The sequence below is a fragment of the Macrotis lagotis genome, chromosome 4 (assembly GCF_037893015.1).
Source record: "Macrotis lagotis isolate mMagLag1 chromosome 4, bilby.v1.9.chrom.fasta, whole genome shotgun sequence".
NCBI lineage: Eukaryota > Metazoa > Chordata > Mammalia > Peramelemorphia > Peramelidae > Macrotis > Macrotis lagotis.
In genome coordinates this window covers 111,625,674-111,651,100 of record NC_133661.1, presented here as the reverse complement: position 1 = coordinate 111,651,100, position 25,427 = coordinate 111,625,674, and the positions used below count along the sequence as shown (strand labels likewise).

The 25,427-nt window shown below is 39.9% G+C and overlaps 1 protein-coding gene across 1 annotated transcript in view; it reads right to left on the bottom strand.

The window, feature by feature from the left end:
- SH3PXD2A (SH3 and PX domains 2A) overlaps positions 1–25,427 on the bottom strand; it is a 362,190-nt gene that overhangs the window by 172,679 nt on the left and 164,084 nt on the right. The window contains exon 5 of the mRNA XM_074233789.1: positions 25,056–25,147. Coding sequence (XP_074089890.1) covers positions 25,056–25,147 — 92 coding nt within the window. The remainder of the gene's footprint in view (positions 1–25,055; positions 25,148–25,427) is intronic.

The following is a 25,427-nucleotide window of genomic DNA, read 5'->3' as shown; positions in this document are numbered from 1 at the left end:
ATTATTAATTATTAAGTAAATATTATTCAGTATACTTGTATCACAGAATTTTACATGAGTTCTGCAATTATCCTGTCCATATCACAAAGGTTAAGAGCACAATACCCCTTCAATATGGAAATTTATATTTGAGTTTAACATTACTGCTCTAAGATATCAAAGACAACAAAGTTTACAAGGTGCAAGTTGCCCCAGAGACAAGAGTTTCCCCACTCATATGTCTATCTGCTAGTTTTCTATGACTATCCACTCTTTCCTACAGGTGCTGTATGCCTTAGTGGAAGAATGTAACCATGTTTATGGATGAACTCTTACATTTTTATGATATCTGCTCTTAAAATCTTAGGTTGTAAATGTTGTGAATATTCTTTTATTATTTAGTAAATATTCCCTATTTAAGAGTCAATGGTGTCATTGGGTCAGATTGTATAAACAGAAAGGATATCAATAGAGGCTCAGAAGATATAGTGTAGAGTAATAGAAGAGAATTCCCCAACATCAGGATTACCCCTAGAATCTGGAGAGAAAAAGAGGGAGTTTGAGTTGTAGCTGCAGGGGTAGCCATTTTTGTAGGGATATCATTCCTACTTTTCAAAAGTGATTGCAAATGGGATAAATGAGTTTCAGCTCAGTAAGAGAGAAAGAGAGAATTGGATGCTGATGGCATATCTGAGCTACCAATTGGTTTTTTAAAAAGAGTTTAAGTGCAAAAGTTTACATTTATCCCTATTGGATTTATCTTATTAAATTCAGTCCAGTGCTCTAGCCTGTTAAGACCCTTTTAGATTCTAACCCTATAATACATTTTATTAGTTTCATTCCCAGCTTTGTGTCATCTGCAAGTCTGATATACATATCATTCGTTCCTTCATTCAAGTCATTGATAAAAATGTTGAACTGCACTGGACCAAACACAGATCACTGAGCTATACCCCAATGGGGCTGACTTGCCACATTGACGTTGTACTCTTAACTTCAGTGCAGCCAGTCAACAAGTTCTGAATCTATTTGTCTTCTCATTTAATCCATATCTTTTTTAAGAGTAGCATGAGAAAGGTTTACTAAATCTAGGTAAACTATATCCACAGAATGCCCTCCTCTACTAGTTCATGGTCCTAATTTAAAAAAAAAAAAGGAGATGAGATTAATTTGGCATAATTTGTTCTTCAGTAGTCACTGAATTTCTTTAAAAATATTCACCAAAATCTCTTTAATGATCCATTCTAATACCGTCTGTATTCAGAAAATGAATTGTGGAGTTTGAACAAAGACCAAGGACTATTACTTTTAATTTAGAAAAAAAAACTGATATCTTATTGGTTGATCTCGCTATCTCTTTTACTTTATGTTTCTTCCTTAAGGATATGATTTCTCTCTCATCACATTCAATTTGGATTAATGTACCATGAAAACAACGTAAAGACTGGCAAATTGCCTTCTGTGGGGGGTGGGGGGAGGGAAGTAAGATTAGGGGAAAAATTGTAAAACTCAAAATAAATAAAATCTTTTGAAAAAATGATCCATTCTAGAATTTTTGGAGCTACTGAAGTAACTTGTGGTTTCTATTCTTATCCCCCTTTTTAAAAAATTGGGGCTATCAATCTTGGGATGTTTTTCTTGTTTTCCATGATCTTTCAATTATCATTAAAAGTGTCTCTGCAATCACATCTCCTAGTTCTTTCAATCTATACTATGTCACCTGCTGATCACATCTGCTAGTTCTTTCAGAATCAGAAAAGGTAATTCACCTGGGCCAATTTAGTAATGGAAGGTGCTCTCTTAAAATCTCCTTAGAAACCTTGGATACTAAGTTCCAGTAATTTGTTTTTATTCCATTATTTCCAACATAAAGATCATTTTTCTCAGCAGAAAAATGAAAACAATGAGTGCCTTCTTTCTTTTGTCAATTATCATCATCCCATTAACCCCAAGCAAATTTATTATTCCTTATACAACATTTTCCTCCAATATAACCAAGATAATCCATCATGTACTTGAAGATATGATGATCTAGCTAAGAAGTGATAAGCCACATTACTAGGATCACAGTAGAGACTTTTGGGGTTCAGTTTTAGATATGGAATTTGAGATATATGTGGAGCTGTCTAAGAAACAGATGAACATGAAGGACTGGAGCTTAAGGGATGGTCTAGGTCTCTGGAGTGAGATATATAGATTTAGAAGACATCTGAATGAAAATAATTATTAAAAATGATTATTGAGAAAATGTAGACAGGTGTGAAGGCCAAGAACAGAGCTCTGGGAGACATTCACATTTCAGGGCAATGGAAGAATAACCAAAAAGAAGTAGTAAGAGAGATCAAAGATAATGAAGAAAACCCAATGTTATGGAATCCACAAAATGGGGGAACAGTCTAAAACTGCAGAAATTACAATTACAATAATGAAGATTAAGAAGATTGCTGTATTTGATAATAAAAGGGTCATTAGTAACCATGGAAAAAGAACATTCGCAATGTAGAGCTAAAGAGTAATGGCAATAGAGATTAGACTGCAAGGGGTTAAAGAATGAGTTGATGGTGAGGACATGAAGACAGGAAATGTAAGCTATTTTTTTATATTAATTTGTTAATGTAGGGAAGGAAAGAGAAAATGATAGTTTGAGGATAGTAAGGTCAAGGAAAGATTTTTGGGAGGGAGAAGGTAATGGGAAACAAATGTATTTGTATGTAGTCTGGAAAGAATCAGAAGAGAAGGAAAATTTGAATATGAAAGATAGAGGGAATGTTTTAAGGAACAAGGATCCACAGGAGATGGAAGAGATGACAATCAAGGTAATAGGTAGTTGGAAATAAATGTCAGACATGCAAGAGTCATTCATATTCAATTCAAGAAAATCTAAAACACACAACTGTTCAAGATTGGGGAATAACTAGCACCTGAGGAGCATCTGTGACCTTTTTCACAAGAAATGGCAGATAGATGGAAGGGAGCTGGATTTGAATCTAGCTAATAAAGTATCCCTTTATATGAATATTAAGAGGATATATGAAAAGACTGTCTGGACTGAGAATGAATTTGCACTAGATCATTAATTCTACTCAATATAATTAACATTTATTGAGAGCTTACTATGACAATAAGCTTTACTAGATGCTCCAGATACTGAGACAAAGCTAAAACAACCTCTGCCCTTGGAAGTAAAGATGGAGATGCAATAAGTAAACAGTTAAGTAGTAACTAAGGAGGCAAAGAGCATTGAGAACCAGTATAGATCAAGAAAGACTTTGATGACTTTGAAGAGAAGGATTCAATGGTAAAGATGAGGAGGTTGTACTTGTACATGTCAGACACAGGAAATGAGTTCTGAAAATATATGGCAGAAGGTAGAGTATCAAACAGAGAATGAGCAGACCAATCTACCTAGAAATTATGAAGAGAAAGGACTGCAGATTAGATTAAATTGATAGGACAGAGCCAGTCATAAATCTCAAGTGAAAAACCACATTTTATTCTAGAGGAAGTAGGGAATCATATGCCATACCATGAAAAAATAATTTTCCAACTGTCTAGATTGGAAGCTGGAAGATCAATTAGGAGGCTAATGCAATAATCTTATTGAAAAATGATAAGGATCTGATCTAGGGTAATGGCCCTAAGAATGAAAAGATAAGAATACACTGAAAGGAAGCTCTGGAAACCTGGCAACTGATTATGTACAGGGTAATGGAAAAGCCAAGAGTCAGAGTCATAGGCAACTTCCATATCAAGGTTACTAAGAAGACAGTGGTGTCCTTAAAAGAAACAAAAAAGGGGGCAACTAGGTGGCACAGTGGATAGAGCACTGGCCCTGGAGTCAGGAGTAACTGGATTCAAATCCAGTCTCAGACACTTAATAATTACCTAGCTGTGTGGCCTTGGGCAAGCCACTTAACCCCATTGCCTTGCAAAAAAAAAGACACCCTAAAAAAAAGAAACAGAAAAGGATGGAGAAGAAATGAGTTTAAAGAAAAATATGTTCCATTTGGGGTATGCTGAGAGAAAGATGTAAATGGATCATACAGGTAACAGATATCCAGCAGGTAACTGGCTTATTGGTTTCCTAGAAGTCTTGAGAAAGATGTAGGCTAGATATATAGATTGTATATGATTTTTATATATGTGATAATTCAATTCAAGCCATGAAAGCTTATGAAATCACTGAAAGGAGAGAGAAAAGAGAAGCATAGAGTCCAAAGGTTTAAGGGACATCCATTTAGAAGATAGAAGTAGATGAAGAATTAGCAAAAAATACTGAAAAAGAATGTTCAGATGGGATAGAAGGAAAGAGGAGGTGGAAGGAAGAAAGAGATGAAGAAGGGATTTTTAAAAGCCAGAAGAGTACATAAGAGGTGGAGATGGTCAACAATGCCAGAAACTTCAGAGAGGTCAAAGAGCATGTAAACTGAGAAGAGTAGTTGAGAGTAGTTTCAATAAAAAGGTAGGGTCCAAAAGCTTGACTGTAAGTAGCTAAGGAGTCAAAGAAGAGGAAATGGAGTCATCAAGAGTAGAATATTCATTCTAGGAACAAGGCAGTAAAAGAGAGGAGAGTTTTAGGATGTTCACTTAAGAGAATGTCAGGGTTGAAAGAATGGTTTATAAATTCATACCCAACAAGAAATGATCACATAAAAAAGAAAAGGTCAAAGATGGGCAGGGGAGAATGATCATTAGGGTAAGCTCCTGGAGAAGATGGGATCTTTTACTTTTACACAAGTAAAGGGTTTAGAAGTTCTCACTGAAGACATGAGAGACTGGCACAGAACTGCCCAGCATGGTGTATCCCCATCAAAGAAGGTGCTGTGTTCTATGAGCAGAGCAGCACTGTGGTAGGTCAAAAGAGCTATGCAGATTTAGAGACACGTCCACTCTAAATCCTCATATGGATTATTATTGCCCAACCTGTGGCAGAGCCTTTCTAGCTCATATTGGTCTGATTAGCCACTGGGACTCAATAAACCTTGACCCCAACATTTTGATGCCATTTAGGTCTTCTTTGAGTATGAAGGAAAACAAGTAACTAGAGGGCTTAGAAATGACAAAGAGAATGAAGTTGTCTGGAGACTGGAGCAAAAGAGGAAAGGACAGATGAAAATATAGAGGGGCTTTAAGTGTGGAGTTCGGGAGATGAGGGAGTTCTTGGTGACTTCAATTTTCTCAGTAAAGCAAAAACCAAGATCATCTGTTAAGACAAAGAGTGAGGTGGAGGCTTGAGGTGAGAGGTTTGCAACAGTAGCTTCTAGGTGTATGATAGCCATTTAGGGTTAAATAAAAAGTATGTTCTTATCTTTTAATTCTTAGGGCCATTACCCCAGATCAGATCCTTATCATTTTTCAATAAGATTATTGCATTAGCCTCCTAAATGATCTTCCAGCTTCCAATCTAGACAGTGGGATTATTGTTGTGAGGAACAAGTTTGTTGTTTTTGTTTTGTGAAATAGCTGGTGTCTATCTCTCCGTAACAAGATAGGGAATTCTACCATACCTGAAGTTCAGCCTTAATTTGGGGTCACAGAAGATATCAGTCTGTAGTCAGGAGTATGGGTCAATTCCTGGCCAGGTGTTGATGTGTATTCAGGGGCATTAAGTCAGTTTGGGTGAGGATAGGGAAATAACCTCTGGATGGAATTAGGAGCTTAATCTGAGACCAGGGAACATCTCAGTTCACTGGCCCATTCCAAACAGGAAACTATCACCCTGGTCTAATGAATTCTATATTCATTGACAAGGTTGAGTTTGAAAGAATGTCTAAATCTCTCAGAAGAGTGTTTTGATGATTGATAGAGATTTGAACAGGTAAAGTAGATTTGCTCTAAAACACCCTTGTCTTTTCCAAATTATATGCCAAGATGTAATATCCTGATTTATCCACAAGATGGAGCAAAATACCCACAGATCCAACAGCTCAGGCGGTATATGGCCAAGAAAATGCTAGTGAAAAGAATTTGATTCAATTTAACAAGCATTTATTAGACACCTACTATATGCTAGGAATCACAGAAAGGAAGGAAGGATTTATTAAACATCTACTACATTCCTTTACAAATATCTCATTTGATCTTCACAACAACCCTGGGAGATATCCTCATTTTACAGTTGAGGAAACTGAGGCAGACAAAGTTTAAGGGACTTGTCCAGTGTAACATGGTTAAATCAGTGTCTGAGGTCAAATCTTCCTGATTCCACTATCTACTTTTAGTCATTAGTGGCTAGATTTTAATTCAGAAGGTCTACAATGGAAAGGCCCAGGACATGCACTTGAATAATGACAGCATTTTTGAACTCAGACCTTCCTGACTCCAGGCCCAGTGATCTATTTTGACAACTGCTGCCTCAATAAAATAAATTCATTATGAATTAGTAGTGAGATTAAGCAGCTACAATATATTTCTGGCTTAGGCAGCATAGCTTCCAGGAAGGTAGAACTAGCCTTGTTCCCCTCTGCCCCTATCAGATAACATATGGAATAGCGTTCCTTTCTGGGAAGGACATTGATAAGGGGGAAGATTGCCCAGAGAGTCTCTCTGTGTGAAAGGTCTTTTAAGGATTTGTTGAAGGAACTGAAGAAGCCAAGACTTGGGGGGAAGGCTGTAGCTTTCTTGGGGTACCTAAAGGGGCTGTCACATGGAAGACTGGCTCCCTTGAGAACAGAATTAGGAGCAGTGGATGAACAGGAAAATATGCCAGGAATGAGGACAACTTACTTTAAAGCACAGTGACAGGAGCTAGACAGTCAGTTAAAGGGAATAATCTGGGAGTTGAGAGGGGAAATAGGCAAGGAGACTACTAGATGACTTCATGACTTAGGTGGGACACTGGTGAAAAGAGTATGAGGCTTAGAGCTAGGAAGACCTGAGTTTGAATCCTGTCTCACATACTTACTAGCTGTGTGTCTCCTAAGCAAGTCACTTAACCTTTCTCAGCCTCCATTTCCTCATCTGTAATAATAATAATACCATCCACTTCAAGGATTTACTGTGAAGATTGAATGGGTTAACATATGTCAAGGGCTTTGCAAACTTTAAAGCCCTCCATATAGATGATAGCTATTATTATCTTTTAAATTTTTGCAAGATAATGAGGTTAAGTGACTTGCTCAAAGTCACACAGCTAGGTAATTAGTAAGTGTCTGAGGCTGGATTTGAACTCAGGTCCTCTTGACTCCAGGGCTGGTGCTCTATTCACTGTGCCACTTAGCTATTATTTCTTTGTGACTTGTACAGAATCAGCTTTGGAACAGAATAGGAAGCTGGGGAAAGCACAACCAGCATTAAACTTCAATAAAGAAATAGAATGGAAAGAGAAATACCTCTTCATACATGCTCAGGGTTACTGATTATTGTTCAAAGCATGTCCCCCTTCATTATCTTATTTAATCCTCACCATGAGGCAGTTTGAGCAGCTATCATTATCCTCATTTTACAGAGGTAGAAACTAAGTCTCAGAAAGCTTAGGTAACTGAGGATCATTAGGAAGAGAACTTAAAGGTCAGAGAATCCTATATTTGGGACTGGAGAGATCTTTAAAGGTCATTTTAGTTCATTATATTTTATAGATGAGGAAACTGAAGTCACTTGGATCACTCGCATCATTAGTCTGTGGCACAGGCAGGTGATATGATAAGTATGAGAGGTTACTTATCAGAGAGCTGTAGATAGCACAAACAGAAATGCCAGACTTTCTGCAGAGAGCTCTATTTAAACACAGGAAGGAACTTTAGACTAGCAAGTCGAGGTCCGTCTTTCAAATCAAAGCAGCAGGGGGAAAAAGACTATCAGTGGCAAAAACAAGGGTTTGGTTTGAATCCTGGCTTTGCCATTTATTATATTATAGAGTCTTTTACTCTGCAACTGGATCCCAGTTTCCTCATCTGCAAAGTGAGGGAGTTAGAGTAGACTCCAACCCTAGTGTGCCCTGGAATGGACATAATATTCCAAACATCATCACATTTCTTAGCTCCCTTTTTGCCCTAAATCTTGGCTCATCTGGGCTTCTGTGACCTCAGAAGGGAATTCTCAGACTCTATATCCTATACTAACCAGAAGCACAGATATTGACTGATATATCCCATGCACCTGTGTCCAAGAGGCAGGGGAAGCCTTGTTGGGGCAAAACATTCTGGGAACAGGTTTCCTTTTCTATTTTTGGCTTGAAGACATAAGGAACCATTAGAGAGAAGTGGACCCCATGTTCCATTTGGAAGTTCTTATTCAGACAGGCTTAAAGGAACCCAGATCTATTTTCTTCTAGGTTTTAGCTAGATTCAAGGCACAGTCTATGTTGACAAGACTCCAGGGAAATGGAGGAGTTTGGGGGAAAATAGCCCCAACAAAGTGAATGGATTTTTTAAGTGCCCTAGGGGGAATCATAAAAATGACCTATAAAATTCAGAACCAACCTCCCAATGGACTCTTTCCTTTCCTCCCTTCCCCCTTTTCTTCTAAAGGGGAAAACTCTGGCTCATAGGCCTGAGGGTCTAAGCTTCCTTCCCTCCTCTCATGCAGGTGGAACATTAGAGGAAAGAACTTGAGTGAATTTTCCTTAGGGGCTTGGCATTTATACCCATTCTGGGACTGATATGCAAGGAAGGCAGCCAAGTCCAGAAGCTGGGTGGTATTCTGTGGTTCATACTCTCTGGCAAATATCAGGATGTCCTATTTGGCACCAACCCCTAGCTAGGATGAAGAAGGTCTCCCTCTTTGTCCCCAGACCATAATTTAACATCCAGTCCACAAAGGTCAAGGGGGGGGGGGAGAGGGAGAAAGGGAGAGAGGAGAGAGAGAGAGAGGGGTGGGGGAGAGAGAGAGGGGTGGGGGAGAGAGAGAGGGGTGGGGGAGAGAGAGAGGGGTGGGGGAGAGAGGGGGGGAACTGCTTGTTGGCAAATACTTCTTCCATCTATCGAAAAAGTCATTAGTGAGTGTCTCCTGTGTGTCTAAGCCCTAGGCTTCATCTCCAGTGAGATTTATAAGGGGGTGGGGGAGAGGGATTTAATCAGAATATCCCTAAGTCTTTAGGATGAGGTTTGGGTGCTAATATTTCAAAGGGGTTTAGGATGAGATAAGAAAAAGATTGCCTTCCATGGAGAGATCTCACTAATTTTACAAAGCCCTGCCATAGTCTGTCTCAAAAATGTTGGCTCTCTGTCTCTTGAAAAGCTTAGATTTTCTCTAGCAGGAAGAGAAGGTGAACTTCCAGGGACTTCCATTAGGATTTTTTACCCACTTTTTATGCAAAACATGAAAACAAAGTACCACCTTCTATCTGGTTAGAAAACTAAGATTCTATCCCATTCCCCTCTCCAAAGGCAACCAGAAAAATAGACCTCAAATCAATTCAACAGACTTCTTTTAAGTATCGACTGTTTATAACAGCCTGTGCCAAGTCCTATAAAATATCCAGAATTTAATCAAGAATGGTTCTTGCCCTTTTTTATATCATAACTTTTGTATGCCATAACTTCCCAGAAAACATAAATGCTTATACAATTGGGTGGAGCTAATGATTTATGTAAGGCTATACTATAAAACAAAATAACAAGGGTGGCTAGGTGGTGCAGTGGATAGAGCACTGGTCCTGGAGTCAGGAGTACCTGAGTTTAAATTCGGTCTCAGACACTTAATAATTGCCTAGCTGTGCGACCTTGGGCAAGTCACTTAACCCCATTGCCTTGCAAAAAACCCCACACATAATGTACAAAATAAATATAAAAATTTTAAGTATATTATAGAGGCCTAGAACAAATATAATTTGTGAAGTTAAAGGGAGAAACTACTTTACTGTCTGGATGAAACAGAAAAGGCTTCAAGAGGAAGTCGAATTTAAGTTACCTTTCAAAAGGGTGGCTAGGAATTCAAGAGGCAAATTAAATGGTGAGGGAGAGGAGAAATGAGGGAAAGACAGAACATCCCAGGCAGGTTAAGAAAGTACAGGTTGTGTTATCCAGTTTGTCTGGAGCACTTTGTATGGTTGAAGAATAGTTGGAAAGAGGAAGGAAAGGAAGAATACCATCATTTTATGAATGGCCCTGAATGCTAGGTAAAGTTATTTAACCTTGACCTAGTAAGAGGGGGAGCCATTGAAAATTCTTGAGTAAGAAAATGTCTATGAACAAATCAGTGAAGATGTTGAGTCTGGCATCAGTGTCAAAGATAGAGAGACAATGGATACCAAAAATCTGCTAGCAAGCTATTGAATTAAACCATAGATCTGGAGTAGAAACAGACCTTGAGAGGTCAGAGTCCAACCCTTTCATTTCAGCATTTAAATGAGGAAGAAGAAGGCTCTGAGATCACAGAGAAGGCCCCAGATCAGAACACGAATGAGTAGAGGGAGACTTTCAAATCTAGACCTTGTGAGTCCAAATCCATTGCCCTCTCTGTTCCACCATGAAGACTGGATTAATAATACAGGTCTAGGCTACCAGGACAGCAAGAAGTGGAATTGGTAAAGGGGGACAGTTGCTTTCACCAGCAGCTTATTAGGCTTAATCTTACTCTTAGTCTGAAGGTAATACCTCAAGTTCAGAAATATCAGCCACCAAGGGATAGTGGCCATACAATGGTTCCTGCCAGACTCAGGAGGCTCAACAGGAGAACTCCACAGGGTACTCCATACAACTGCTGCTAGAGCAGCAGAAAAAAAAAGGCAGGAATGAAAAATGAGAACCTGCTCCTTATCAGTTTCCCAAATTGTATATGTGGCAAACTATTCTCAGAACCAAAACAGTTCAGTTCCAGGGACAGGAGTATTCAATACAAAAGAGCTGAAACTCTGCTTGACAACAGAGATCCTAGCCACTTACCAGCATCATTTGCCAGGACCCCACCATGCAGAGTCTATTGTGTGACAATGACCAAGTTACATCTCTAAACCACAATTCCTTCATATGGTAACTACCTCCCCATAAAATAACTACCAATATCCTGCTCCCACTTGCTTCTGCCAAGGAGTCCTAAGAATGTAGTATTGTCAAAAAAGAACTAAAATCTAAGCCTTTCTGTATTGTACTTTGCAGGCTGTTAAGTTCCTATTAGACTAGCTACTCAGGAAGTGTTAGGTTCCTACCAGCTAGTTTATCCTTACCCAGGCAAATGTTGAAGGGGTGGGAGACAAGGGAGACAAGGATGACAAGGAAGACATTTTCTCCTTAAAGTTCTCCTAGTTTTCCATTTATTAAACCAAATACAAGTGCTTAAATATTCTCCCCAGTCCCTGGTCCACTCCCACTCCTATGGCACTCTACAATCAATCAGTAAAACAAAGCTCTGGTGCTAGAGGACACCAGGTGATAAAAGTTTACAGTACTCCCACTCACAACAGTCCCTTACAGCAGGATTGTGTTCAGTTTTTCTAGAATAAGGCCAACAGGGAATATGAAGGGCTGATTTGAAGTCACAAGACCTATGTTCAAATCCTGCCTTATAAGCTATATGTTATTGTTTAGTCAATTAGTTGACTCTTCATGACCCCGTTTGACTTTAGACTTTTTTTTGACAAAGTTGCACATATATGTTACCATTTGCTTCTCCATTTCATTTTATAAATGAGAAAACTTTGGTAAACAGAGTGAAATGACTTGCCCAGGATCACACAACTAGTAAGTGTCTGAGACTGGATTTGAACTTGAATCCTCCTGATTTAGGGCTGGCACTCTAGCCACTGGCCACCTAATTGCCCCATGACTGTGTAGCCTTGGGGAAGTCACTTAACTTTGTTGTACCTTTATTTATCTATAAAAGGAAAGAGTTGGAATTTTATGACCTCCTAGGTCCCTTCCAACTCAAAATCTTTATTCCTAGGAATAACTTTCAAAATAGTTTTTCTGGTCTGCAAAGAAGTCTTTTACACCAGCTACTCTGATCAAAAAGTCCTGCTTTCAAAGTTAAAGTTATGATTTGGGAGGTGGGGAAGGGTTGGGGTGACAGAGGGGGTGTTGTGGTGTATATATGTGGGTATGGGTGTGTGGGAGGACAGTGAGGGGTTGTGCAGTGGTCCACGTAATAAAACAGACATGGCTTTTAAGAAGTTTGCCTCCTCCTTTGAGCAGAGTGGTACTAAAAGCTCATTCAGAATTGAGTCCTTTTTAAAGTGGATTTAGTACAATTTCCTGTGGGCATTCCGATACCACCCACGCACCCTCCAAACAGGCCCTTCCAGGTAGAAGGAAAACCACTGAAGGAGAGTCACCCAAGAATACAAGTTGAAAAGGATGGGGGATGTCTTGCCTAAAACTGCCTGCCTGGATCACTCTAACAGTCACACCCAAAGCTTAGAAGGGTCCATTGGTTCTCCTGGCTTTAACACAAAGAGTCTGTGTGTATGAGGCTGCCAGGCAGTGGCAGAGGTTAGCTGGGAGGCTAGAGTTCCTAGGCATCCTGGTTTTCTCCAGAGACCAGAAGAGGGGAGGAGGATCTTCCAAGGAAAGAACCTGAGGAAGAGTTCAGTGAAAGTGTTTCACCAGGAACTGATCAGTCATACAGTGAGTGAAAATGGCCCCCAAACTCAGCCAAAGTTCTCATATGAGATACACAGTGAATTCTCCCTGACCTCTCCTAATCTCCAAAATGCCCGCCCAAAGAGAGAGGTGATCCACAAGATTAAGCCTACAGTAGATGTCCATTGTACCCTCAGTGAAGCAGGAAAGAATAATTAGACATCAGAGGGCTAACTCACTCACTCAAAAAAAAAAAAAAAAAAGAAGAAATCCCTACATTCTATGTTCCTTATTTTTAAGGGGAGGTAAGGAAGTACCCTGAGCAATGGCCCTGAGGATGTGAAGGAATCTATGACCCTGCATGGGGATCACACAAGAGGATCCTGGAAATACCTTGAGATTGTTAACCCTAAACTCCCTTCTGAGTCCCTGAATGTTGTTCATCTCCCCTAGATAATACCACCAATTCCTCCAAAGCAAAGCTTCCATGGGGGGCAGCATATTCCCTCCTCTGCCTCACAGAATACCTAGTTTCTTCCTGAGGTTTAGATTAGACATGGCTTCTTCCTAATGGAAGTCTGCTGATTCTCCTCCCCATTTCCCTAAAGGTACTTTGAATACATTTTATATTAAATGTTCTGTTTGTACTATTCTTCCCAAATAGATTATAAGCTCCTTGAGGGACTATTTTATTTGTCTTTACATCCCTAGAATTGATCACAAGCACTTAATAAATGCTGGTCAAACGAATCCATGAATCCAAGCCCATCATACTCATCCTCTTCCCCTTATTTCTGTTGATAGTGGCATCCCCCTCCTCCCCCAATTATCCAGATGTGAAATTTTAGTGACCTAAGATGAGTTACCTCTTCCTCATTCAGTTGCCAAGTGTCACAGGCTCTCCAGATCAAAGATTTTGAACTAGAAGGCTATCAAATCCAACCTATTCACTTTAAGGATGAGGAAACTGAAGTACAGAGCAATGAAATAATTCACCCAAAGTAGTGTAGATAATAAGTAGCAAAGCCAAATATGAACTCAGATCTCTGAAATTGTGTTCCTTATGCTAAGCCACATCACTTGGATCATCTCTTCCTCCTCTTTTCTCTCCCAACCACCATTCTAGTTCAGAAATTCTTTACCACCCATTTGGATAGTTAAAATAGTTTCCTATATGGTCTCTTTGCCTCTAGACTCTTCTCACCCTGATCCTGATTCTACCTTCTGCCAAATAATCTCCCCCCAAGTATACTTTTCATGTCACTTCCTTAATCAAAAACCTTTAATGGTTCCAATTTCTTAGAAGATAAAATTTAAATTTCTTAGCTTAATAAATTCAAGGTCTTCCACCAGTCTCATTTGGCACATTTCCTTCATGAACTTGTGCTCTAGGCAAACTTCTCCAGTTCTTTGACTGAACTTAAATAGGAAATTTTCAAGTGTTCTAGGTTAACCAATGCTGGAATTTTTCAGCGTTCCCTGTGATTACTGGTAGTCTCCTTCTGGTTTTTGTATCTGTATAAATTGTACCCAGACCAGCCTCCTTTCCTGGTCTTCAGTCTGGATAACTGACCTAGTATCGCAAAGGGTGCTTTACAACTAACTCTGGATCTTACTGTCCTCCCAACATCCATATCTACCCCCCCTATTCCCCTCTCCACACACATCCCTTCAACATTGCCCCATGTACACTGGTCACAACAGCTTAGCCTAGAGAGGTCCCCAGCAAAGGTATTACAAAATATACTAAGAGTTGTCCTTGCCTACTCCAATGTGGGAAGGAACACAGACGTCAGTCACAGCTTCCCCTTCCTTAGTGCCTTTGTGCCTGATCTTACTCTTCACCAAACCTGTTCTCTGTGATTCTTGACATAATGTGCCTATATGTACTACCAGTTCTGCTGTCTCTCAAGGAGCTATAGAATATTGCTCAACCATGGGAGTTATCCTGACATCATCCTCAAGTTTATTATTGCCACCCATAGTCTAGGATTCCTGCAGAAATATCCATGGGTATTATCTCTGTGAAATGATCTTAAGGTTTTCTTATCTTTTTTTGTGTTATGGAGTCTTTAGTAGTCTGGAGTCCATGAATCTCTTCTTAAAATAACATTTTTAAATAACTAGAAGAAATGCTCAATTTAAATTAGAGATAAATAAAGATAAATGATGCAATTTTTCAGTCATCCAAGTCTAAACCTCTAGAACAGAATTTAGAACATTTAAATAGGACTAGACCTTAAAGATTATTTAGTCTGACTAGTCTATTTTACAAACTGTGGCCCAGAGAGGGGGAATGATTTGCCCAAAGTCACACAGGAAGCTAATAGAAAATCTAGTGCTAGAATTACCCTCAGTTTTCTTCAGTGTTTTTCAACAACATTGTGTATCTATTGCTATCTGAGCTCAGGTCTCACGTGATAGAATTGGAATGGCTAACAGTGTCCTCCAAGAAACTGTCTCTCCATATGCAAGAAAACTATCACTCAGAAAGGCTATACTCAGAGAAATCTATAGCCATATTCCCATAGTTAATGATTGAGTAAAAACAGAAAGAATCAAGACACAGGGGACAATTAGTACAAACATCATTCAGAATTCCTCTCCCAGTATTTGAAATATTCTGGAGCAGTCACAATGGGCAAGGTGTAAAGAGAAATTCTCCAGTCTAGGATTTCCTCTTCCATTTCAGCCTCCAAAGGCTCCTCCTCCCAGAGTCCTGGTTTTTGCAGTTTGGAAGTGACACAAAGCATCCTTCATCAATCTGACACTTTGGCCCCATCTCCCCTCAACCCCTCTTGTTACACTTTCCCCCCAAAGCTTCAATTTAAAAAGTTTTTGGGTCTGAAAGCCTCCCTTTATCCTCATCTCTGTATCCTTCTCATTTCTTTCCTGAGTCAGCATTCTCCCCCTTCTCTGGTGCTGGGCTGAATAGACACACAGGCATTCTAAGAACCCACCACTCCAGAGATGGAGGGAAGGGGGGTGAAGAAAGAAAGTATGGGCTTTCCCTTGAGGGCAGACTAGCCCAGACAGATATAGAAGCAGGCCAGATGAGGTTAAACAAGGCGAGCCAAGGTAGACAGGGTAGAAACAATATCTTCTTGGCAAGAACTTCTGGGGTTTGCCCTCTTCAACTTCTTTCCCTTCTCCCAGATGGTACCAGGGGGCAGCTGGAGGAACATTAATGTCATTGTTCAGAGGGCACAACAGAGGCGAGCTCTGTGTGCCCCCAAGGCCCTAGGAACAAAACCTGCTTTGCGAGCTGGGCAACTCCTAGGAAATGTGAGGAATTTAACCAGAATACTCAACTGAGCAGCCTTGACTTAAGCAGGAAGAAATGTGAACTGGTGAGAAGGGATTGCACTCCAGGAAAAGAGATGGGGAGCCACAACTGGAAGCAGTGAGGAAGAACCCCCAGGGAGTATCTCTAGCACAAATAGGTTGGATTTCCCTAATGTATTAAGTATATACATAGTCTCATGACCATGTATACACTGTTGTTCTATAAATGGCTCTCGTTCAACTTTAAGTATGAGGAGTGTGTTTATGTGTGTGTGTTTGTGTGTGTGTGTGTGTGTGAGAGAGAGAGAGAGAGAGAGAGAGAGAGAGAGAGAGAGAGAGAGAGAGAGAGTTTTTTATATGATCTTCCTGATTAGGGAATTTCACCTAATTTTTGGCTCTCATTTACAGAGACCCTCAGAAGGCAGACAACCTAGGGGCTTCTAAGGTCCATTTTGAAGTAAGTGGTGCAGTGGATAGAGTACTGACTCTGGGGACAGGAGGGCCTGAGTTTGAATTTGGCCTCAGATACTTAACTCTTACTAGCTATGTAACTAACTGGGCAAGTCACTTAACCCTGATTTCCTCACATCCAAGGTCATTCTGATCCATATCTGTTCACTAGACCCTGATAGCTCTGGAGGAGAAAGTGAGGCTGGTGATTTAGCATAACAATCCCTCCCTCAAATCCAATTCAAGTGCATGTCATGGCATCACTTCTCTGATGTCATGGTCTTCTTCTAGAATGAATAACAAGGGTGGCTAGGTGGCGCAGTGGATAGCTGGCCCTGGAGTCAGGAGTACCTGAGTTCAAATCTCACCTCAGACACTTAATAATTACCTAGCTGTGTGGCCTTGGGCAAGCCACTTAATCCCATTGCCTTGCAAAAACTTAAAAAAAAAAAGAATAAATAACAAACAATTACAACAACTCTGCCTATTATCAGAGAAAATTATTAGTTCACCCTTCACTTAAACACTAAGTCTAATTCGGGCCACACAGAGTAAGCTCAGAATCTCATGCAGACCAGTAAAGTTATCAAAATAAACCTAGGAGTCTCCAGGCTAGACTCTGTCTCTGTTAGGGAAAATGGGTGGCATGGGAGAAGGGGTTTTGTGAAAGATCAGCAAACAATCTCACAGGATAGAAATATCCCCAAACATACTCATTCTTTTCCTCCATAACTCCATCATAGTTCTGACCCCTTTTAGGCAATTATTTTAGACTGAATCTCTTCCTGGAGAGGGACCAAGAGTTACATAAATTCACCCTGCCCTGTATGAAACAGAGCAGTTTGATTTTTCTAAAGAGAGATATCCTCTGGCAAGTAGAAAAATCCTTATCATCATTGTTTACCTGAGTCACACAGGTCCCCCTAAATTCCCACTATCAAAAAAAATAAACATTAAAAAAAATTAATGACCATGTAGGAGTATTAGGATGGTGTTATATGAAAAAAAAATCCTAAATGGGGAATTCAAGAGATCCAGAACCTCCTAACTGACTCTGCCCCTAACTTGTGTGCTCTTAAATCAAATCACTTTACCATAATATATGGATTCTTCTAAATCTATGAGTTATTAATTTAAAAAGCATTTATCAAGTGCCTCAAATATATGTGCAAGGCTCTAGAGAAACAAAGACAAAACAAAAATAGTCTTTGCCCTTAAGAGGATTTTAGTCTGATCCAATTTTCCTAATTCTGAGGTTCCAAAGACCTTTTTCACAGCTAACACTTAAGATAGCTGCATTGACTCAACTTCCCCTCTGCCCCCCAACATCCCCTCACTACCATCATCCCTTCACACTAGAGCAAATTCCAAGGAAAACATGATTGGATTCCTATGGGCAATTTACTTCTAGCAATATCTCCCTTCTTTCCCCCTCTTTTTCTATTTGCTAGGGCACAAAATACATTGAAAAGAGCTTAGGCCTCCCCAAAAGTGCATCAGCTCAAACCAAAAGATAACATAAATACTCCAGATAGAAAATTATTGGGATTTTTCAGTGCCAGGTGGCTCCTAGAAAGCCCAATGAGGCAACTTGAGAGGGAATGAGACAACCATTTGGGGGTCTGAGGAGAAGTAACATTAAACTACAAGAGGACTTGCCTGAGGACAGAGACATCAAAGGTTTCTATAAATGTAACCCTTCTGCACTCCAGCCAATTTTTTTTTAAACAATGATAGCTGAAACTCAAGAAGACAACTTCTACTTTCTAAGGAAGTAAACCGACCTTGACTCAAGGGAGCCTGTGCAAGCCAGAGCAGCACACACACAAATACCCCAGAGATAGTATGGTCCTAGGGAGACCTCACCAGATTGACCTGAAAAAGGAAACCTCCCTACAAAATGAATTCTCAATGGCCCACTGGAGCTGGACACTTGAAAGAGGTTCTGGGGTTATCTGTGAAATTCCAATTAAATTGAAAGGCTTTGATAATTTGATAAGCGGCTCCTTTGACTCAAAACACACCGTTATTTGATCCAGGGCTTGTATTTGAGAAGGTATCAGGAGAGGGAAGGAGAGAAACAGAGAATGCCTGAAAGCAGACCGAGGAGCTACAGAAAGGATATAAATGATGTTGTTATATATTATTCAGAAAGGAAAAAAATCTGGAAGGAATTGTGAACATTTTTGCTGATATTTCTGGTTTTTCCAATCCAGGATGTGGTACAAGGATCTGCACGCACACACACACACACACACACACACACACACACACACACACACGTTTATACACACTCATACCTATTCCTACACTGTTCCCAGGCCCCAAGTCATTGCTATTGTCCTTCTACTCTGTGTGGCCACTGAGACCCTAGAACCCTCAGGACCAATTCAGAATCTAAGTGAGAACTTCTCATCAGATCCAGCACTCTCTCACCCCTAATGGGAAGGTCAATTCAATGCAATTAAATCTGTTGAACATATAGTAAGCCCTAACTAATGTTAAAAGCATTATGATAGGTATTGGATATAGAACCAAGAAAGTCCCTTTCATATCTGTCCCCTTCTGTTCAGTCATATCACAACCTCAGCAGTTCAAGTCCTTATCACTTCTCCTGGGACTGTCAAAATAGCTCCCAATTTGGTTTTCCTCAAGTCAGCATCTTCTTCTCCAATCCATTCTTCAAACAGTTAAGGATACTTCTTTCCTTCAATCTCCAAATTGATATTCTTCAAGCAGAGGTCAGATCATATCACTCAATGGTTCTCAATAGTCTCTATTTAATATATAAATTCCGCTTTTTATCATTTATCTTCACAAACTGGCTCTAACCTGTCTTGACCCCTTCTGTGATCTGTGTTACCATCACTCATCCTCTTTTGCTCTTCTCTCTAGGTTTTCATGGCACTGCTTTCTCTGGGTTCTCCTCCCACCTATCTGATAACTTTTCATCCATCAGATTCATGCCAGATCGTGCCCACTAAACTGTAGTTTCCCCTAAGCCTCTGTCCTGGGCCCTCTTCTCTATACTAGTTCCCATGGTGATCTCAGAAGGTCTCCAGATTCAATTATCCTTCCTTCCCTCCCCCTCCAGATGATAGATCATTTGATCTACTTGTCCAGCTCTCCCAATCTCACATTTCCAACTTCCTATTGGACAAAGTAAACCATATATCTCATATGCATTTTAAACTCAACTTGTCCAAAGTTAAACTCATTATTCTCCCTAACCCAATTTCATCCCACTCTTCTTCCTAACTTTCTTTTTACACTCCCTCCTCCACACTACCCCAGCCAAATCTTTCCAACTGACCTCTGGGGGCATTCCCATCTTTCTGCCTTCTCTGTTAGGCTGGCTCTCAACTCAGGAACTAATAGTACCTCATCAAGAATATATGTGAGCAGAAAAGATAATGGGTCAGAAATAAGAGATGAATGCTACTCTTTGAGTTCAAGATTTTTAAGAAACAGAAGGAGGATCCATGATATGGATCCTCTATATAAAATTCATGGAAAGACAAGAGACAAGAATTGTATAGGGAGAGGGAAATCAATCATGGTTTGCAATAGAAAAATAAATTCAAACATTGATGAGATTGCAGTGGTACAAGGAAAAGAATGCTAGTTCAAAACAAAGAAAAACTTGAAACCTTAAAAAACAGAAATAAAAATAGAAAGAAGTTCAAAAGGGGACAGAGACAGGACAGAATGAGTATTATCATGCTAAATTCAATACAATTTTTTTAAAACGGGTTGTACCTGATAGATACTCAGTTTCCTACAGATCCTCTTTATCTGTTCTTCTTTGGATTTATGCTTGCTGATGGTTGTTCTTAAAATCAAATCCAGCCTCACACACTTGACACTTATGATCCAGGCAAGTCATTTAGCCTTGGATGCCAGAAGAAGGAAGGTCAGAAGAAAAAGTAAGAAGAAAGAAAGAAAAAAGAAAAGAAAAAATTCTAACTCCTGGAGTCAGAGGACCTGGGTTCAAATCCCACGTATTATGTGTTTGACCTTGGGCAATTCACTTAACTCCCTGGGCTAAATGACAGCTTTAGATCTAAAATCCTTTCATTCAGTTTTGAACTAGAGAATCAGGACAATAGAGTACCAGATTTTTATGTAAAATCACCATGCCATCACTTCTTCCTCTTTTAAACAAGGACAACCCAAATGCCCCTTCTCCATTAACTTTTTTTAGGTTGTTTTTTTTTTTTTTTTTTGCAAGGCAAACAGGGTTAAGTGGCTTGGCCCAAGGCCACACAGCTAGGTAATTATTAAGTGTCTGAGGACAGATTTGAGCTCAGGTCCTCCTGATTCCAGGGCTGGTGCTCTATTCATTGCACTACCTAGCCGCCCCTTCCATTAACTTTTTAAGGCCACCTGCCTCATTAGGGGAAACTATAGAGAAGCTGGTAGGAACCAAGCTCCAGAGTATCTAGAAGTACTTCTGCTGGGGCAGAGGGAAATGATTGCTACAGTAGCCTGCTTTGTTTAGGTTACTTGTGAGTAGTGTGGAGCAGCTGACTTTAGATCTGAATTTTAGTTCTACTATGCTAGCTGTCTGACCTAAGGGACAAGTCTTTTTATGTACTCTGGTTCTGTTTTCCCCTCTGCAAATTAAATGGATTAAGTGAACCCTGAAGCTCTATGATTAATCTAAAAAATCATGCTCTTTTCTTCTCCTGTGGGGGAATTCATTCATCCATTTAATAAAACTATGTTGTTTAATAAAATATCAACTCTGTGAAGGTAAAGGAAATATGGCATAGTCCCTATTAGTAAGCACATAAAATGAGGTAAAATATGAGAAGTGAATCAAAGGATTATAAACTTCCATGGAAGTAGTAGAGGTAGAGAGAGCATCAGGGAAGCCTTCATGGAGGAGTATGCATTTAGTATGCAGAAATAGGAGACTGGAAAGAGACTGGAAGCACCTTGAGAAGCTTCTATTTTAAGGGACTCTCCAAGCAACCATCCCCTTTACCAAGTCTCAGTGAGCACCTACTTTAGAGCCTTTTAATCAGTATACATGTAATCAGGGTACTAGCAGAAAATTCAAGACTGGAAATTTTCAGCTTCATTAGGGAGTTAAAAGTATAAGAGTGACAGAGCCAGGTTCAGGAGAAAATCCCAGTTCTCAAGAGTCACAAATACTGATGATCATGTAAGATCAGAGAAAGACTCATAACTATGTTAAAGCATCCTGAGGTTTCAAATTGTTCTCTTGACCTTAAAGGGTGCCCCTGGTCCAGGACATTTCAGCTTCTGAACTTTCCTGCTCTGAATGTCATCTCCCCCAGGTTCTTTTTACTTTACTTCCAAAGTATGTGTATGTGAGTGGACATTTGTAGAGAGGTAAGAGAGAAGTGGTCAGATAAAGGAAGGAAAGAGCTGGACCATGAGCATTGGGAATGGAAGGAGGAAGAGAACCCACAAGCTTTGTCTCCTAGTTATATTTGGAGGCATCTAAACATAGAAACACACACACAATAGACATCAGAAGAAATATGGTTTTAAGTAACCTTTATATGAAAAGAAATGAAACCCTTCCATGTCCTCAGCTCTCAGAGAGTGTTGCTCTTCTGCTCTCCACCTTGTTTCACTTGGCCCTATTTTACAATTGAGTAATTCTACAGATCAGCTCTGACATCTCCTACAGAGAGAGTAGTGTCCATCAAACCCAGTGAATCCAGTCTTCCTCTGTATAGGTGGATACTTCCCTCTCTCTGGCTCTATATCCCTTATTTTTTTCATTTCTTCCTTTTTTCTTTCCTTCTTCCATTCTCTCCTTCCCTTGAGAGGTGCAACATTAAAAAAAAATAATTTTGTCTAATTAAATCCACTTATAACCAATAAAGTAAGACAGGATTTTTCACTGTAGCAGGAGTCTCTGTCATCAACTTTTTTTTTTAGTTTTTTTGCAAGGCAATGGGGTTAAGTGTCTTGCCCAAGGCTACACAACTAGGTAATTATTAAGTGTCTGAGGCAGGATTTGAATTCAGGTACTCCTGACTCCAGGGCTGGTGTTCTATCCACTGTGCCACTTAGTCTCCCCTTGTCATCAACTTTTAATAGAAAGGGAGAAAATATCTGACATTTCAATATCCTTTAGTTTCCAAAGAGCACTTTCACATCTCATCTCATTTAACTTAACAAAATGCCCCATAAGTACTCAGAGTCAAGAATTATCACCCACATTTTATGTACTGGAAACTGAGGATCAGACATGAAGCCATTTGTTCAAAGACATCTAATTTATTAGTAGCAAGAAAAAACTAGGATTCAGATATCTACTGATCTAGTGATTTTCCTATTATACCACATACATCTCAAATAACAGGGAATCCTCTGATTTACATGGAATCAGTTCATACTTACCACCCATATGCACTGGTATTGATTCTCCCCATGGGAATTACTCTCTACCTGGGGAGTGCTAGTTGACAAAGACTGGCTCCAGATTAAAGAGAGAAAAAAAAGCCTGTAAGAGCACTTCCTGTTCTTTCAAAGCCAAGAACTTGTGGCCTTCCCATAAAACTAATTTACTCAAATCAGAGACTGTGAATTCTTAAGAAGACAAAAAGACAAGCTGTTTCTGTGTCTCCCTCATAGTACCTAGAATAAGGTTGAGCGCAGAGTAGCCACTTGATAAAAATGTGCTGGTTAGCTATCAAATGTTTCTTAATTGAAGCCGTCATTATTCCTTACTAAAATACCAGAGTTTTCCCACTTTTGCTTTTTCAAGCTTTCTTTAAAGGCCATCATTTTCCAGTTATTATTCCCAGTCCTCAATATATCCCTCTTGTAACATAGTATAGGAAAGCAAAGAAATCAACATGTAGACCACTGTCCAACAGTGTATGTCTCATACTATACCTGTAGCCATCCACCTCTCTGCCAACCAGGAGGGATATTTTGGAGTTAAGCTTGGTGATTGCACTGATCTGAATTCTGAGGTCTTTAAGAGTTTGCTACCCCATTTGTCTTTAAATTATTGTAGTTACTGTGCTGCTTCTCTTGGTTCTCTTACTTCACTTTGTCTATACATGTCTAAGTGTTTTTGTTTTTGCATTACGTATATAGACAGTAATATTTCATTATCTTTACACAGCACAACTTGTTCAGCCATATTCCAACTGATGGGTACCCACTGGTTTTCAGGGGGTTTTGTTGTTATCACAGTGAGTACCGCTATGAAGATTTCACATATATAGGAACTTTTTTTATGTCACTGACCTTTCATTTTAGAATTTCTGGGTCAAAGGGCATCACCTTTTTTTTTTTTTGCAAGGCAAATGGGGTTAAGTGGCTTGCCCAAGGCCACACAGCTAGGTAATTATTGTCTGAGACCGGATTTGAACCCAGGTACTCCTGACTCCAGGGCCGGTGCTTTATCCACTGCGCCACCTAGCCGCCCCTGGGCATCACCTTTTATAATTTGATAGGCATGAAGTTAATCTCAGAATTTCCCTTACTAATATTTGGAACAGTTTCTCATATAGCTATTGATCACTTGCATTTCTCCTGAAAACTGTGCATGCCTTTTGACTTCTCATCTATTAGGGAATGCTCTTGATCTTCTATCTCTGTGTCAATTACCCACATAGACTTTTCCCCAAAATATTTGATGCAAATATTTTCCCCAGTTAATAGTTCCTGCTCTTATCCTAGTTACATTTTAATTCTAACTTATTTGAAATTCTCTATTTTAACTCTTTTTCTTATTTCTGTCCCATGTTTAATGCTTAATAAATGTTAACTGAATTATCAAACGGAATCTTTTATAATCACTTCTGTCCCTTTCTCCCTCTAACTCTAAATTTGAAAGTTACATACATAAATATGTATATGTCTACATCTATGTATGTTCCTTTATACATATACATGTATATACTATGTGACATATGAATATACCTCCAAGAAGTCAACTGTCAAAAAGTATGAGGCAAAAGTCAACCTTTCTCCAACCTTTATTCTCTGTCCTAGACCTGCAGTCTCCAAGACAGCTAAGGCTTGACTGGGACTAGTATTTCTTAGCAGAATCCCTGAACTCCAAAAGCACCATATTTTCTAAATATTTTCCACACTTTCTCTATACTGCTTGCTTTATAGAAGGTACTTAATAATGTTTGTCCTTCATTCTTGAAGAAGACCATGACATCAGGGAGGTGATGCCACACCAAGCACATGAATTGGATTTGAGTGAGGGGGATGCTGTGCTAAGTCACCAGCCTCACTTTCTCCTCCAGAGCCATCGGGGTGGAATGACCAGATATGAATCAAGACAACCAGAGATAGCCCTGGATGTGAGGTAGTCAGGGTTAATTGACTTGCCCAAAGTCACACAGCTAATTAAGGGTAAGATTCGAATAGCTGCTGCTGATTGACTGAAACTAGCAGAAGCCCCCCCAAATAAGCATTCCATTCCTGCCATCCCTCCCTTCCCCTGAAGTTGTGCTAGACAGGACAATCAGAGCCCAGAGTAATTCCCCTGGCAGACTGAGCACCCATTAAGAACTGATATCCATTGTTCAGGAACCCTATTTCCTCTCCTGCCGGGCTCACCACTCACTCCCAGAGGTTTAATGACCCTTGGCTGATAAGGAGGTAAGAGGAATAAAGAGGACAAACGCTCTAATTAGTTCGATCAGCAGGGAGCCAGGAAGGAGAAGGCTGGGGTTTGCCTGGATTTTTTTCTCCCTTCACTTGTTTTGATCATGAGTCCATTCCCCCTTTGTTGTTACCTTCCCCTGTAACATCTGCAAATAACCAGACACATGGAGTGTCTTCCAACCCACAAACCAGGCTGCTCTGAATGGACTTTGGTATCTCTCTAAAGCCACAGAGCTGATCAAAGGAAGGGCTGGTCATGGTACTTACTCTTTGGGGGGATTGACATCCTCTGGCCGGGCCTCAAAGAACCGAAAGACTTCATCACACTGGGAGATGTGAGGGGGCAGACGGACAAGTGCCTGGGGAAATAAATTAAAAAAAAAAAGCAAGAAAGGGCATGAAAGAAGAACCTGGTGCCTGTAAGGGGAAGTGAATAGTTATAGGAGTTAATTAAGGTCAACCATGCCAGGGACTAAATACCCATGGAGATCACCAGTCACCAAGCATTTAATGGATGCCAACCCAGGTGAGGCAAGTCTTGTACTTATTGGGGGAGATAAAGAAATTAGAGTTGTTCTTCCCCTCATCAGGCATCTCTCAATATAGTTGGGGAAATCACTTAAAATCCACTAAATAATA